Source organism: Zootermopsis nevadensis, unplaced genomic scaffold (assembly GCF_977971745.1).
Source record: "Zootermopsis nevadensis isolate Lab colony 2312 unplaced genomic scaffold, Znev_1.0 Znev_ptg000007l, whole genome shotgun sequence".
Lineage (NCBI taxonomy): Eukaryota > Metazoa > Arthropoda > Insecta > Blattodea > Termopsidae > Zootermopsis > Zootermopsis nevadensis.
The window spans coordinates 14,399,147-14,413,946 of record NW_028259139.1 but is presented as its reverse complement, the minus strand read 5'-3'; the positions used below and the strand labels follow the sequence as shown (position 1 = coordinate 14,413,946).

Genomic DNA, 14,800 nt, shown 5'->3' with positions numbered 1-14,800 from the left:
TTAGTAGAGCTTCAGGAATAAAACGGAATATCTGAAAGACAAAATTAATGAGCTTGAAACAACAGTAACAAAAATATTTGAGACATTTGCAGAGGCATAAATGAATGTAACAAGGGTTATCAACCTAGAATTAACTTGATTAAAGATGAAGTGGTGATCAGCTTGCACATTTCGATGTCTAGCAAATGAAAAAGAACTCTCCCCCTCTCTCTCTACCCCCCACTTCAATGTCTGCTGTTAGATTGAGTAACTTGGTCACTCTGTCACCTTCGTTAGGGATTGGTGGTGAAATCTTGTGTACTTGTTGATGAACCTTTGGGTTCCTTTCAATCAAAGATGGAGAATTTTTTGACTAGCTGAGCTACTGTCAGAAGGAAATTACTTACGTACGTAGACTCTCTCCAGTCACACTTAAAGTGCTGATTAATTTGATTGAGTTAGCATTTGGGTTTTTCTAAGCCTTCTGAAATTGAATGTAGTTGAACTAGAACGTGAAACCTTTTTTTTTTTAAAAAAAGAGGGCATAGCCATGTAAAATATTTCATTTTTATGACATTTTGTTTTATGTGGTAAAAAGCCTTTTTAATTTTATGAAACAAAATTGATGCAAAGGGGGTGATGTTGGTGATTGTGTTTAATATTTACCTGTAATCATGCCCACTAGTAGAATAGTGATGTGTGCAGTATTAGCTGCATTGTTTGCTGTGCTATGCTGTGCTGTTGCATTTTATTAAACCAATGCAGTGCAATTGTATGTTGTTTATGTTGCTAAAAGAGAAAGTGGTTGGAGAATATTATCATTGCTTACCGTAATGTATGAACACACTTAACCATACAGTACAGCTTTTGCGCATTGGGGCCATAACTGTGCAGTAACCTAGCATCAGCCATCTATTTTGTGTTTGAAGATTGTCTTTAAAGTTGGTTTTTTGCCAGTAGCTTATGTGATCGATTGCGTAGGCTGCCATTACTGTCTGGTATAAAATTTTTAAGAAAGTTCAAGGGGCTGTGTGTAAATGAAAGAGTTTGTTGGTCTGTTAGGACCATATCTCTCTGTGCTTAGAGTTTAAAATGTTTGAATATTATTGAACTTCTGATTTTCTTATTGAGGACATATTAATGGACATATACATTCCAATCAGTCTTAATGTGTAAACTCCCTGCCCACCTCTGATACGGCTGGCTTACGAGTCTTGTTACTTGTATAACATTTTCGAAGGTACTTTCACAATCTTGCTTATACCAGATTTCTTATTTATGTCATTGTCGGCAGTTGCCACTCTGACATGAGAGTGGCATTTGGGGGTGGGGGTGGGGCGGCATACTACTACTGTCATGGCACATAATTGCTTTTGATTAATTTTGTATACATATTTCTAGGAACATGCAGTTGGAAGTTTTTATGTGTATGGACAGACACAAGCTTACATCAAAATATTGTTCCATCTACTTTCTCTTGACATTTCTAACATTTGATTTCAGGCATGAAGATGTGCTGGTGTTTCTTAACACAAGCTCTTACTAAAGTGGGATTTATATACAGTAGAACCTCGATATACTGCGGCTGTGATCATGTCCCCAAATACGATTACATGTTTTACGTCATACAAATTTTGATGAATTGTTTTGGTTACATTGTAAGACTATTGCAACATTCCTTGCTATAGTGTGTGGGTACAGAGGTCAAAGTCCATAGTCCACTATGATCAGGTATATTTCTGGTTTCTTTAACCTTGTGGCTATTTTATTCAAACAGCAAAATTTAGTGAACACCACGTTTGGTTGAAACAGGAACAGTTGCATTGTTCTGATGCTATTTTTTTTGACGTAAATACGTCTATGAGGAAGGGTCATTCGGCAAAAAAGTGTAACGAAAAAGTGTAAGATGGTTTTCCAACCATCAGTATTCGAGCATTTAGAGTGGTCTGTGCCAGTAGCATTGGTAAAACATAAGTTTGAACTGTACCTTAAATTTCATGTATTAAAGTCATTAGATAAATATATATAATATCAGGGATTCCAAAATTATATAAATGTCAAATTCACATACAGCGCGGATACTGAAGCTGTCCCCCCGAAACCCACGTTATATTGATGTTCCACTGTATTGAAATGTGACGAAAAAACTGTGCATATTTTCTTGCATGATACTATAGACTTCTTATAACCACAGTTCTTTGTGTCAATTTTTACGCTTAATTATTTTGTTGGTAAATTATTTACAAGTGTGTAAGGTGATGTACCTAACATATCAGAGGTCTATACTGCATGGGTTTAAACACTAAACTTTCCTTTTCAGCAGTGTTATAGAATGAAAAGTTTTGTAATACAAAGGGAAATTTTATTTAGTGAAATCCATCCTGTTACATGCCAGTGTTGGCATTTAGAGGACAGGAGGTATAGCTCCTACTCATTCTCAACCTCGGCACCAGAATGGGGTGGCTGATGCCCCAACCATGCTTTACCACTGGGAAAGGACCCCAGTACCCATTGGACAGGAGTCTGGGTGGGCCTCAGAGTTGGTCTGGACTCGGAGGCTAGAAGAAAATCCACTGCTTCTATCAGGGTTAGAAACCCGATCGCCCATCCTGTAGCCAGTCACTATACTGACTGAGCTACTTGGCTTACAGTTTTATTTAGGAGATAGTACTATATTTGCTACAGTACACAGCTTCATTCATTGAGCTGCCTGCAATAGGATGGGCTGAAAAGAGAATTTTTCAAAGGAAATAATAAAAACACTTCTCTTTTCTTTACATGCTCAGTAGCTGTTAATTATTAAATACTAAGAAGATAGTAATTCATCCATATCATATTGCTGACTGTGTTAGAGCATAACAAATAGTTTCATACTTAGCACGTGTGACAAAGAAGGCATTCTTCATTATATTAATGTGCGGTTTCACTTTACTTCTGCCTTTTGTAGAACAAAATATTGATTCTTGGTGTAAAACACAGAAATACCTTGTAACTGAACATCTCCTGTCTTTAATTTCCACTTCAATCTGCTTGTTTGGTGCTAATAACATTTCTAGAGGTTATTGTAAGCATTTAAGTACCAGGATAAGTGAAATAAAAGTCAAAGGTACAATTGTCCTGGTATACGAGGTCTGTCCAAAAAGTATCCGACGTTGGGCCGGGAAAACAAAGTTCTGTATCTCGGGGGTTACAATACCTAATCCCTTTCAAAGTAGGCCCCTTGTGACTCCACACACTTAGTCCAGCGGTCTTTCCATCGCTGGAAGCAATTCTGGAAGGCTTGTTTTGGAACGGTGTGCATCTGCACCGTCGCGTTCTGTATGATGTCCTAGCGGCTGTCAAAACGGGAGCCTTTTAGGAGTGTCATCATTCTCGGGAATAACCAGAAATCACAAGGAGCCATGTCAGGAGAGTAGGGAGCCTGGCAAACCTGCGGAATGCCGTGCTTGGCCAGTAAACCCTGGATCAGGTGTGATGAATGAGCTGGGGCGTTGTCATGATGCAGCTGCCGGTTGCGTGCGTCCCACAGCTCTGGTCTCTTGCGCCGAACTGCATCACGAAGATGACGGAGTACTTCTTGGTAGTACTCCTTATTGACAGTTTGGCCTAGTGGTGCGTACTCATGATGCACAACACCCCGGTAATTGAAAAAAACAGTCAGTATCACCTTCGCATTGCTCCAAACCTGTCGTGCTTTTTTGGGCCTCAGGGATGTTGGATGCTTCCATTGTGACGACTGGACCTTGGTTTCCGGGTCATATCCATACACCCACGACTCGTCACCAATGATCACAGTCTTCAGAAACTCAGTATCCCTATTGGCGCACTCCAGCATGTCCTGTGCGACCTCAAGGCAGAGTTGTTGCTGCTCCGGCGAAAGCAGCCTGGGCACAAATTTTGCCGCCACTCTTCGCATGCCCAAACCCTCAGTTAAAATCGTGTTTGCGGAATCTCTGCTGATCCCAACCTCATCAGCAATTTCCCGGACGGTCCTCCATGATCAATGTCCGCACTTTGTCAATGACATCAGCATTTCGGCTCGTTGACGGTCTCCCGGAACGCTGGTCGCTGTCTGCCGACATCCGGCCATCTTTAAAGCTGTTGAACCACTCTTTAATTTGAGTGACCCCCATTGCATCATCGCCGAAAGCCTGCTGAATTTTGCGGATTGTTTCCGCTTGGGTATCCCCAGGTTTCTAACGAAACTTGATGCAGTATCGCTGCTCAAAGCGTTCCGTCATCTTGAGCGAAACGAGAATGCGACGAACACGTGTTACACCACTTCGCTATCTGGCACAGACAGACGCATCCAGCGGTGCTGCAAGGAAGCAAAAAATCACGCATGCACATGAAAGTCCCTTCTACCACTACGCTCAGTTTCCCCACCTTTTCGCCATTACTTACCGCGGGAAAAAAATAAGGTCGGATACTTTTTTGACAGACCTCATATAAACACCACAACATTAAGACATTGGCAAGTTCTATGCATTCTTATGCTTGGAAATAGGTAGGTGTGAGTGGTCATGCTAATACTTTGAATTCCTTACCCCTGGAGAGAGCGCCTGCTACCGTTTGCGTAGGAAGCCGAGCAGTCTTCAGACCTGATATGGGCAATGTGAAGAGAAAAATCTGTGCCCCTAACAGGAATTTCACTACTGTCATCTAACCAGTAGGCAGTATCAATCACTTTCGTGAATAACCTGCCCTGATTCGTGTTAGTCAGAGTAAGAATACTGGGTGGAGGGGGGATACATATTTTTTAAATATTTCAGGTTATCATGGCAGTGAGATGGCTGTCGTCTTGGTTGTTGCACAAAAACAACCCAGAAGACAGCCATCTTCAATTTGTGTCATTGTGTAAATTTGCAGATTGCTAAGCAGCTCAGATTTCAAGTTTTCATTGCCTTGTTATGATACTGGATTGCTGTAATTTGTCTCATATTGTGTTAAATAGTTGTTGATTGTGCATTTTAAAAATTCTGATTTGTCTGCAAATAATTTAATTCATTTCTGTTTCAGATTTTATTAGAAATGTTACAGAATCCATTTGGCAAATGAATGGAGAAACCATGTTGAGACTTGAATGGATGGAATTTTTTTATTGTGAAGGAAAGATAAGATTTCCTGACAAGATGTGACCTGAGCAACCCAATTGGATGGACTGCAGGAGAATGAAGAACATGAAGAATTGCCACATTCTAGAACGAACCCCGGACTTGCCACCATCTGCTTATCAGTGAAACAAAATAAGAAACAAATATATATAATAAGATAGTTCATAATTTTTATTGTAGTGTGAAGATATGTTTAGCTATGCTGTCGATTTTTCCAGTTGTATCGTATTTTTTATTATAATTACTATTAGCTTTTGAATTGCAGACGAGGTTAGAATTATTGTTAATATGGATAGTGGTTGTCAAATTTTTCCATGGCATTGAAATTTGATTGATAAAATACCATGCATGTCATCAGTGGGTGGTATAGCATTCAGTACCAATGTAATAAGCATATCATCTTGGAAAGACGATGAATATATTGTCTTCTGTCAGATCGTATTAATCTGAAACGTATTTCATGATATACTGTTCGAGTATTTATGCCAGTAGTTACTTGCTTAAAGCATTAAGAAGAATTGTTTACTGTTTAAACAATTTTGTTGTGTTTAGAATTTATTGACATGTAATACTGGTGCTAGTTTTGGTGCGTTCTCTTAATGCGAGTTACTTCATCCTATGCCAGTTTCACCGCAGCATGGAGCGCCAAAAATTGTTCTGTTTCTCGTTGTGAACTTTGTTTCTTCTGAATGACACAGTGCCAAGTTATGATGAAAATTCGTAGCTTCATTTTAATATCTGCTAGCCTTTGAACTTCGTATAGTGTGAAATATGTGTAATGTATAATTAGAAACTGGGTAGGGGAAGAAAACTGAACGGATCAAGAACTCACTCATTTGTGGCTAGAGAATAGTATTTATTTCACCCATGACACACTTTCTGAAAGACATTGGTAGTAGTATTTGGACCTCTGCTCTGGTAAGTTCTTTTTCTGTTTCTTGCTACCCAAGTGAGAAACAGTAAGAATAAATACACGTGTTTGGTATTTTGTAGTTAATCGTGCCATGGAACATTCTGCAGCCGTGAAAGCGTACTAAAGAAAATAGTAAATATGGTAGGGTTTGTTAACCCGCAAAAAGTAACAAAACTGCTGCTCACATCAAAGATTTCTTCCGACATACCTTCCAAAGCTAAAACTTGAACGAGTTTAATTTTTTTGGGGGGTGGGGTGGGGGGGGGGTTTGTGGTTTGTTTTCTGTCTGAACCAAATCTAATACCAGCACTGTAGATGGGAATGATAATTGTTTCTCAGAATGCCATTCTATCTTAAGATGTTATATCAAAATGTGAACTCTACATTAGGTTATCAAAATTTATAGGCTGTCCATTGTTCATGCTTATTTTGAAAATGATCAAATTAAGACTTGAATTTATTAACTTCACTGATTTTTCTTATGTGAAGTAATTAGTCAAAACTGCAAATATTGGACACTTTTGTAGCAACAAGCTTATTGCTATTTAGCACGGTTGATCATTTGACACACTCTTTAGATTTCTGTGGTGTTGAGGAGGGAAAACTGTTATTTGTTGAACAGTTCACATCTCCTTTCTTCCAAAAAGAGATTGCTATGTGATTTGCCAATATTGGCCAGAGATTTGTGGCCTAGTTTGCTGACGGAAGGAAGCAAAACTATCAGCGATACTGTATGGAGAACCGAATGAGCCATACCTTTAATTTTGTCACATTCCAGTCAAATGGCAAGCATTAACTGTGTTGCCTTGTAGTAAATTTTTTTTGTTTTTGTTTCATATTTTTCTACGACTTTAACTGTTGTTAGTGCAGAGTTTTTTCCAATGTTGAAATATTTTTTTATGAAAATGCCTATATCAACCATACGTGAAACGAGTTTTTAAACTATTTCGTTCTTTTTTTAAAGACATATTTTTTTTAGATATTGTGCCTTTTCATGATAATTCAAAGACAGGGAAATATATATATTATAAAATACTAATCAAGAAGCCAAATTTATCTTCTAGTTGCTAATTGTTTCAGTGTTGTAGCAGTTCAAAAATGTATGTTCAGTTGATCTAGAATTGAGCCTAGTTCTTTATGTGATTAAAGCTGTGGATGCTGATGGAGATACACACATTGATCCTGTAGCAAGAGGTTTTAATATTTCCGAATTAACTGAATCATATTTGTAAAGTTATTTTTGACATGACTTGAAAAGGGACCTCCATTTGGTTACTTACAATACCTTACTATGAACCTTTTTTGTGATAGTAAATATAGATTTTTGCATAATTTTCAGGTTAGAAGAAGCATTTAAAGTCGTAAGAAATCAATATAGATTTCTTAGTGGAAATGATAGCTTCAGTTAAGGGTTGGTGTTAAAATACGCCGCTGTAATTATGCAGTGAATGAATGACGAACTGATGATATAGTGAATATTAAGCAAACAGCTCTCAACCAAAAACAATAAGACCAACTATAGATTTTATAGTTAATTGGTTGGTAACTGACATATACTAACACACCGTTAAGTTGTGATTGTTTGATGGATAATTGAATTCGTTCATATTATAGGCAAATATATTTATCAGTTTTTCCAGATTCTGGTTTGTTGGTTGTGACACCCAGTAGCTCAGATCAGTTGGTTGGTGCCATTAATAAATCAGTTCTGGAGTTATTACTGTTTAAAAGGATCTTTGAAATGTCAGGTTTTACTAGAAATTTAGAGCTAATATTGCTGTAGTACATTCATAGTGTTACTGCATTCAGAAGTGCGGAAAGATTTTACAACGTCGAAATTGGTGAAGTAAAAATAAGAGAGATTTAGTTTATTTTGGTACAATTGAATCAATGGTAAGATGGTAACTATTTTTTAAGGATCACATTACTGACACAAGAATCCATACTGAAGATTAAAAATAAATTGTGTGTTGTATTTACGCAAGTATGTGTTTCATGAAGAAGAAGAAGAGGAAGGCAGAATACAGAAGCATACACTTTTTTTTAAGGGTTTTGACATTTACACAAAGAGACTTATTTGTTAGTTGAGATGACAAAACTATATTCCACTATTCTCGTTTGTAAGAAACAACCAGATGCACAGACGGACACTTGCGTGCAACTCCATCTTGATGGATCATGATGTGAATAAAATAAAAAGGACTTTCAATGTTGGTTTCCACATTGTAAGGAACACAACTCACAGCTTTACGAGGAAGTGTGAAAGTTGCACCTGATAAATCGTGGTGCAAGAATTAGAATTTAGGTACAGTTATTAGAAATGGGAAAAAAGTTGTAGAAATAGTTTGTACTGTAAATGTAACTGAGTGGAATTTGGATGCCATTGCTGCTTTTCCATTAGATGTAGTGTAGGAATATTGGATTATTGGTAGTTTTGGTAACATTGTGTCTTTTTTTTAAAACAAGTTCTGACTGAGGTTAAAAAAATTTGTAGATTTTTAAGGGGGAAAATCCAAGTTTCACTTAATGTTCTGATGTGAGACTCCATATGTAGAACTTAGGTCAAGGTGGGTCTTCATTTTATTGTACAGTAGTAAGTAAGTTCCCTGGCCTTTTTCTTTTGTAATGTGCATGTCATTTAAGTTCATGTCAGTAAATCTAAAAGAACTAGTTGTTGTGTTTGTCCAGATGTGTTGGTTTAATGTTTTCTGTGTGAAAGAAAAGAGTAGTTTGTAGTCATAATTAGGTGTTAACTGAGTGGCAACAGTGAGTTGCATTAGAACAGGATTGGTAGTTTGTAGTGTTCGAGAGGCTGAGTCATAGTGGGTGGGCAGACAGTGTCTGGCAGGCAGTGATCAGAGTGGAGAAGAGAATGTGCCCCCAATATTGGTCAAGTTTAAGTGCCCTTAGTTTCTCCCCCCCTCCTCTCTACCAACTCACAAAGTGAAGTCCTAGTCTTTAAATATCTTTCCAAAATGAACGTTCCTAAGACGGTCTGTTCATTCGGTAGGCATGTTGATATTGACGTCACCATCATCCAATTAAATGTAACTTTCTGTTGGTCGTGTATTAGCGGATCTTTCTCGGTTCCATTTCATTATTTTGTTGGGTCAGCATTCTTTAATTAGATGTTTTATTGTTTCAGGCAGCGTATTTCTAAGGTTACGTGGGGATAAAACCAAATGTTAGGTTTGGAAAGCCACTCTTTAAATTTGTGTAATCATCACCAGTTATGTCAATATTGGACTGTCATATTGATGAACCATACAACAGCATCCAAATGGATGCATGTGGCCTGTCTTGCCCCAGTTTGAGTGTCCTTCCACTCCGCAAGAATGCCTGATACAGTTTTTGAATTAGCAGAATAATGTATTATGGACAGGGAACCAAGCCATATGAAGAAGTATAGTGAAGAATATTAAAAAATTAAGATAATAACTAAAAAAGAAAACTTTATTTTGTTACACAACTTTTTTGTGAAAATAACATAAAAGTCTTTTTCTTGTTGTCGTGTTAATAAAAGTGTGCTGTGTTTTTTGTAGACTAGATTTTTCTCTCTTTTCTCCGAAAAAAGAACATCAGAATGAAAGAAAGGGATGGCTATAAAATACTGAGAGCCTGCAAGCAAATGCAAGACGGATCAACTACAGACTTCCGTTAGATTCGGAAGGTAACCCTGACTCTGCTACTGTTAAGTTCCTTGTAAATATTTGCTAGAATGCTATGTTTCAGCCTCAAAAGTAGTTAGGATTTAAGAAAACAAAAAAGTTTAAAATACTTTAGATATTAAGAAGTGAATCCTTGGAGAGTGATGGATACATGGACCAAAGTTTGGTGCTGAAAAGTACGAAGATCTTGGACAGAGTTTAGCATTCCAGTCTTCCCCTCGTCAGAAGATGCACCACAAGTGAGACGTCATGGTCTCAATGAAGTGCCAAGTTCTGGTTTATGTAATGTAAAGTGTTGAACAAAGTTCGTCGGAAAGAGACTTCATTAGAAGTGAAAGAAAAGAATTAGAGAGGGTAACTCGCAATTTGAAAAAAACAAGGCAAAATTCAGAGAGACTTCAGAGCAAGGATTTAGTATTTGTGTTGCTGTTGGATTTTGAATTGTCACTTGGATGCTAAGATTAGAATAAGCCTACAATCAACTTAATTGGATGTTGTGGTGCATATTCATTTGTACGGAGCTTCTTGTTGGTTAATTTTTGTTAATGGTGTAGCACCTTCTGTTAACATATTCTAATACCTTATTGAGCTATATTTTACTGCATAGTTCTGAAAGTTGAAGTTGTTTGTTGAATTGCTAGAAAGATAAGTGTCGCTAATCTATATCAGCAATTACAAAGAATAAATCTCGGAATGTGTCCGCACTTTCAGGTGGAATGAAATGCACTGGTTCAAGCTTGTTCTACTCCATGCATTGGATCTTGCATTTACCTGTGAAAACATTTGTATTAGTCAAATGTAAGTTGTGGAAATGTAAGTCACACACAAAACCAGTAAAAAATACTAGATGCTTGATACACGCGCAAAGTATGTTTGATAATTATCGTTTTATCCCTCCTACAGGAATCTAGGTTTATTTTTGTAATAATATTTGGGTAGATTTTCACCCCCTTACAGTATGTAGATGTTTTCTTTCTCTTCAAGATCTTTCACTAATTCTAATTCTTTGCAGTTGTTGGTTTATTGGATGGATAATGTGATGTGATTTGCAGAAGTTTACTGAGGCTGCTACGTGAAATAACATATGATTCCAAAGAGTTTCCTTGCCTTGTTCCCAAGGATTTTTTATTGTATTGTATTATATTAGTATATCATATTACATAAATTAGATTAGTTCTCTTCTTCAGATGTTTCTGTAAACTATGATAGTGTCATGACTGTAATTTATGACAGTTGTGGTGACTGATTTGCTACACTTCCTGGCCATCATTGCAGCAGTCTTGAATCTTCCTGTTACGTACTGAGGCAAATGAAGGAAGAAACTCATACGAGATGAGGGTGGGAGAAGGAACATGGCAGTGTGGTTCATTTTAACATTATTTACGAGAACTACCATTCAATTATAAAACCGACACTGCCAGGAAGCAGTGAGGGTGATATGTTGAAAATATTTATACAGAACTTTTTAAGTACCATATCACATAGGGTATATGAATTATTGCTAGTTGGTTTCCTTTGCTGTTCTGAACGACGTTATAGATACAGTTATGTGTACGTTAACTTCGGATGAGGGTTAACAGTTTTTTTTGCACTTGGCCAGTGTTTTATCACTGCAGTGTAACATCGTGCAATTGGAACTCAGTACAAGGACTAATTTGCCTCTTTTGTGTTCTGACACGGTAATTGAATGATAATCATTGAAGAGGAAATTTTTATGTTACTTAGAAATGACCAGTTAACAAAGGTTTTGTATGTAAATATGGTAGCTGTCATATATTTCGGGTGTTCGTTATTTCAGTATGTTTCCCCGCGTACCGTTCGATGGCCTGTCTTAATCTTGGTGATCTGAGTGTAAACTTTGCAAGGTATCATTCACATCTAAGCCTGTGATAGAAATACTAATATCACATAAATAAAACATTTGCCTTCAGATTAAAAGCGCAGTTTTTGTCACCCATGGAAGTGCCTCATTGGAAAATGTTATATGTTATAAGATTGATTCTATTTTCACATAACTTGGTGTTGCGTATATGACACTGCTGTTTTCTTTGATGCAGCCTGTGTTACATATTCCTCCATATTTAAGTAGCATAAAGGAAAGTATTTTTTCATCTAGAAGTTTTGTATTAAGCAACTTTCAAAATGTTGTTCATGATTTAGGAATTATAGCTTTACACGAAGTATTGTCTTCAGTACATGCAAGTGAGCAGTTGCCAACACAGTACAGGAATCAGAGAATCAAGATTTAAGACGTGCAAGGTATTTTATCGGTGAGATTCTTTGTTTGGATGGCTGGAAGTTGTAGCTAACCACAACTAGTATGAAGTGTAGATAATTGGAGTTGTTTTTCTGTATTTACGCTGTAGAACTGTGACTGTTGGCTCAACATTCATTTGTATAATGGGCAAGAAACTCCGTACACTTGGGTATTCCACAAATAGTTTAGCCCCATCTAGATAACTGTTTTACTACATTTACCGAGTATCAACATGTGGCACATTACAAAATGGGTTCTTCCTGCAAATAATTTGATTTGTTAAGAATGTACAGCTGTTGCATGTGACTGATCAGTCAGTGGGGTATCACTGTAATGGTGGGGGGGTGGGTGCGCAGTAAAGAAGGAATTATGTGTAAATGCCACATTTTAAATCTCCACAATTTTCAATCCTATTATTGTGACGGTGATAATCAGTGCTCAAGATTTAAACAGACATTCCTCTGACAATATGGAACTGAAGGAGAAAAGCAGTTGTCCAGATGTGGGCATTAGTTACTGTGTTGTGTGACTGGAGAAAAGGCATGGATGACGGATATTTAAAGAGAATTAAAAAAACATCCAAAAAAAGTGTCTTAAGATTTTATCAGTTGGTTTCAGAAAATGCAGATGAGAGCAACAACTTCTGTTGCTAATTGGGTTTCCCCTCTTCTGATCAATAAAGATCTTATATTGGGAAGAGATGTCTAAGATTTTTATCAAATCCTGCTTCATAGTTTCATAAAATAATGCATTTTTCAAGTTATAATTCCCCTCTTATCATCTTGATAAAATGACCCCACCTGCTTCAACATTGACAAACTGTATTTTGTCCAGAAAGTTTATTTATGGGTTTTGTATGAATTTTTAGAGTAAACTGACTACGTCCTTAACAGCATTAAATCATTGTTCTATCCAATGGTGAAATATTGTGTTTGAGGTACAGACTGAATATTTTATTATATTTATATGAATTTTCGTTTCAAAGGGCTAATGCTTCATGGTCTGCTACAGAATATGCTGTTTATTTCCAATTTGATTGTTTTACAGGACTGTAGTATCACATGTTTATTGCTTACATTATCTGCATTCTCTTGTTTATAATTTATATACAGTGAAACCTCTATCCATCGTTCCCGGAACTATCGTTTTCCCGGATGCATCGTCCGTTTTGTTCGGTCCCGAATACATCCCATATAAAATAATGTTACATTTTCCCGCTTCTATCGTTCCTCGAACTATCGTTTTATCGCATCGATCGTTCAAAAACCTTAGTCCCGGCCCACAATTTTCCCGCAATGATCGTTTCTGAGAATTTAAAATGCTGGGTTTAGAGATAAATTAATACCGAAAGACGCATAATGTTTTTGGAATACACAGTAGCGGTAACCTGTTATGTCGCCCAACCAGCACATTCTTTTGGAATGAGGGTCAGCGGTGCAGGGGTGATAGTTGGAGTGAATGGCGGTGCTCATTGTCAGAAATTTTACGATTTTAATTAGGGTGCACTCATATTTCGTTCCAGCGATGCCAGATGGCATGTGCAGTGTGAATTTCTTCGCAAATGCTTTTATTACAAGTACAAAGGAAAGGCTGGCGGCACTTTTCATTCTTCTGGTTTATCTCGTTTCCAGCGGTTCAGGGTCTTCTACAGCTACGTTTCGTTGAGTTCGGCAGTAATAGTATTTCCATTCTTCCTGTTATTGTCCGCAAAGGGGGTTGGAGCGGTGAGAAAGAGGAAGACGACGAATGAAGCACACGCTGCATTGGCGAAAGTGAAGTTCTTTTATGCGCTTAATATTAGTGAACGTGACGAGGAAAACATTTTGAACGTGGAAAGTGCTCTGTTTGGTCTAAAACGTAAAGTTTCGACAAACCAGTTGTCCATTAAAGACTTTTTTGGTAAAAAGAAGTAACTTTGAAAGAGAAACATTGTTTTTTTTTAAATTTTTAATGCTTTCCCGCATCTATCGTTTTCCCGCATTCATCGTTTTTATTTCCCACCCCCGCCGAAAACGATGCATCGAGGTTTCACTGTATTCATTATAAAACTGCATGTAAATACATGACTTTCATGTGTGGTTGTCTTTGGTGGGCAGTATGAAGCAGCTGATGCATACATCAGGCACCATCGATACAGAGTAGATGTAATGCGAGTCAGGGAGGAGGCAGAAGAGTAGTGTCGGGAACGGTGACTGCAACGTGTATTGGTACAGTCCCTACCAACATCCAAGGGGCCTCCCTACAGCGTATCAGGAAATGGAGCAGGAATTTACCTCCCCAGTTGCAGTCCAACCACCTACATTGCTAAGGGAGGAGGAAGGTGGTCTGTGACTTTTGAACCAATCTACAATTTTCTTAACAGCTGTCAAATGTATCAGTAAAGGCATGTCTGTCATCCTATCACCACCACCTGTTTGATATTTATGAAGTGAGCTATTAAAATTTAAAATGTCACATTGTAGTGGTAATGGCATCAGAGTGGGGGTTAGTCAGTTCATATGAGAGCTGCAGAACTTTGCTATGGAGTGTGAATCTGTCGAGCCTTCGGAGATTTCCATTTGGAATAGGTAGTTAATGAGCGTGTTAATTGAGAAAGTTGTTTTGGCAAATATGGCAGTCAATGGATGTTGCTGAAAGTCATGGAGTGTCCCTCAGTTGAATGGGTCACATGAATTGACCACAAGAAATTTGTCGTATCCAGGCAATATACAGTATATTGCCAGAGGTGGAGCATACCCAAGAAGCCTCATCCAAGAAAAGTTTACTCTGCCATCTCCTCCACCCACTGGGAATATCAGTGGCTGGCAAGGAGGCGCAGAAGAAGCTGTGAGGTGCATTTGCCACAGGACTGCCCTGCTATCTTCTACAG

The 14,800-nt window shown here is 37.7% G+C and overlaps 1 protein-coding gene across 11 annotated transcripts in view; it reads left to right on the top strand.

Annotated features, from left to right (window-relative positions):
- Positions 1 to 12,628, top strand: part of shep (RNA binding motif single stranded interacting protein alan shepard) — a 148,486-nt gene extending 135,858 nt beyond the window's left edge. For all 11 annotated transcript variants that reach the window (XM_022071759.2, XM_022071757.2, XM_087344423.1 and 8 more), the window contains one exon: positions 4,999 to 12,628. In XM_022071759.2, the coding sequence (XP_021927451.1) occupies positions 4,999 to 5,008 (10 nt within the window). In that variant the 3' untranslated portion in view covers positions 5,009 to 12,628. The remainder of the gene's footprint in view (positions 1 to 4,998) is intronic.
- The last annotated feature ends 2,172 nt before the right edge of the window (positions 12,629 to 14,800 follow it).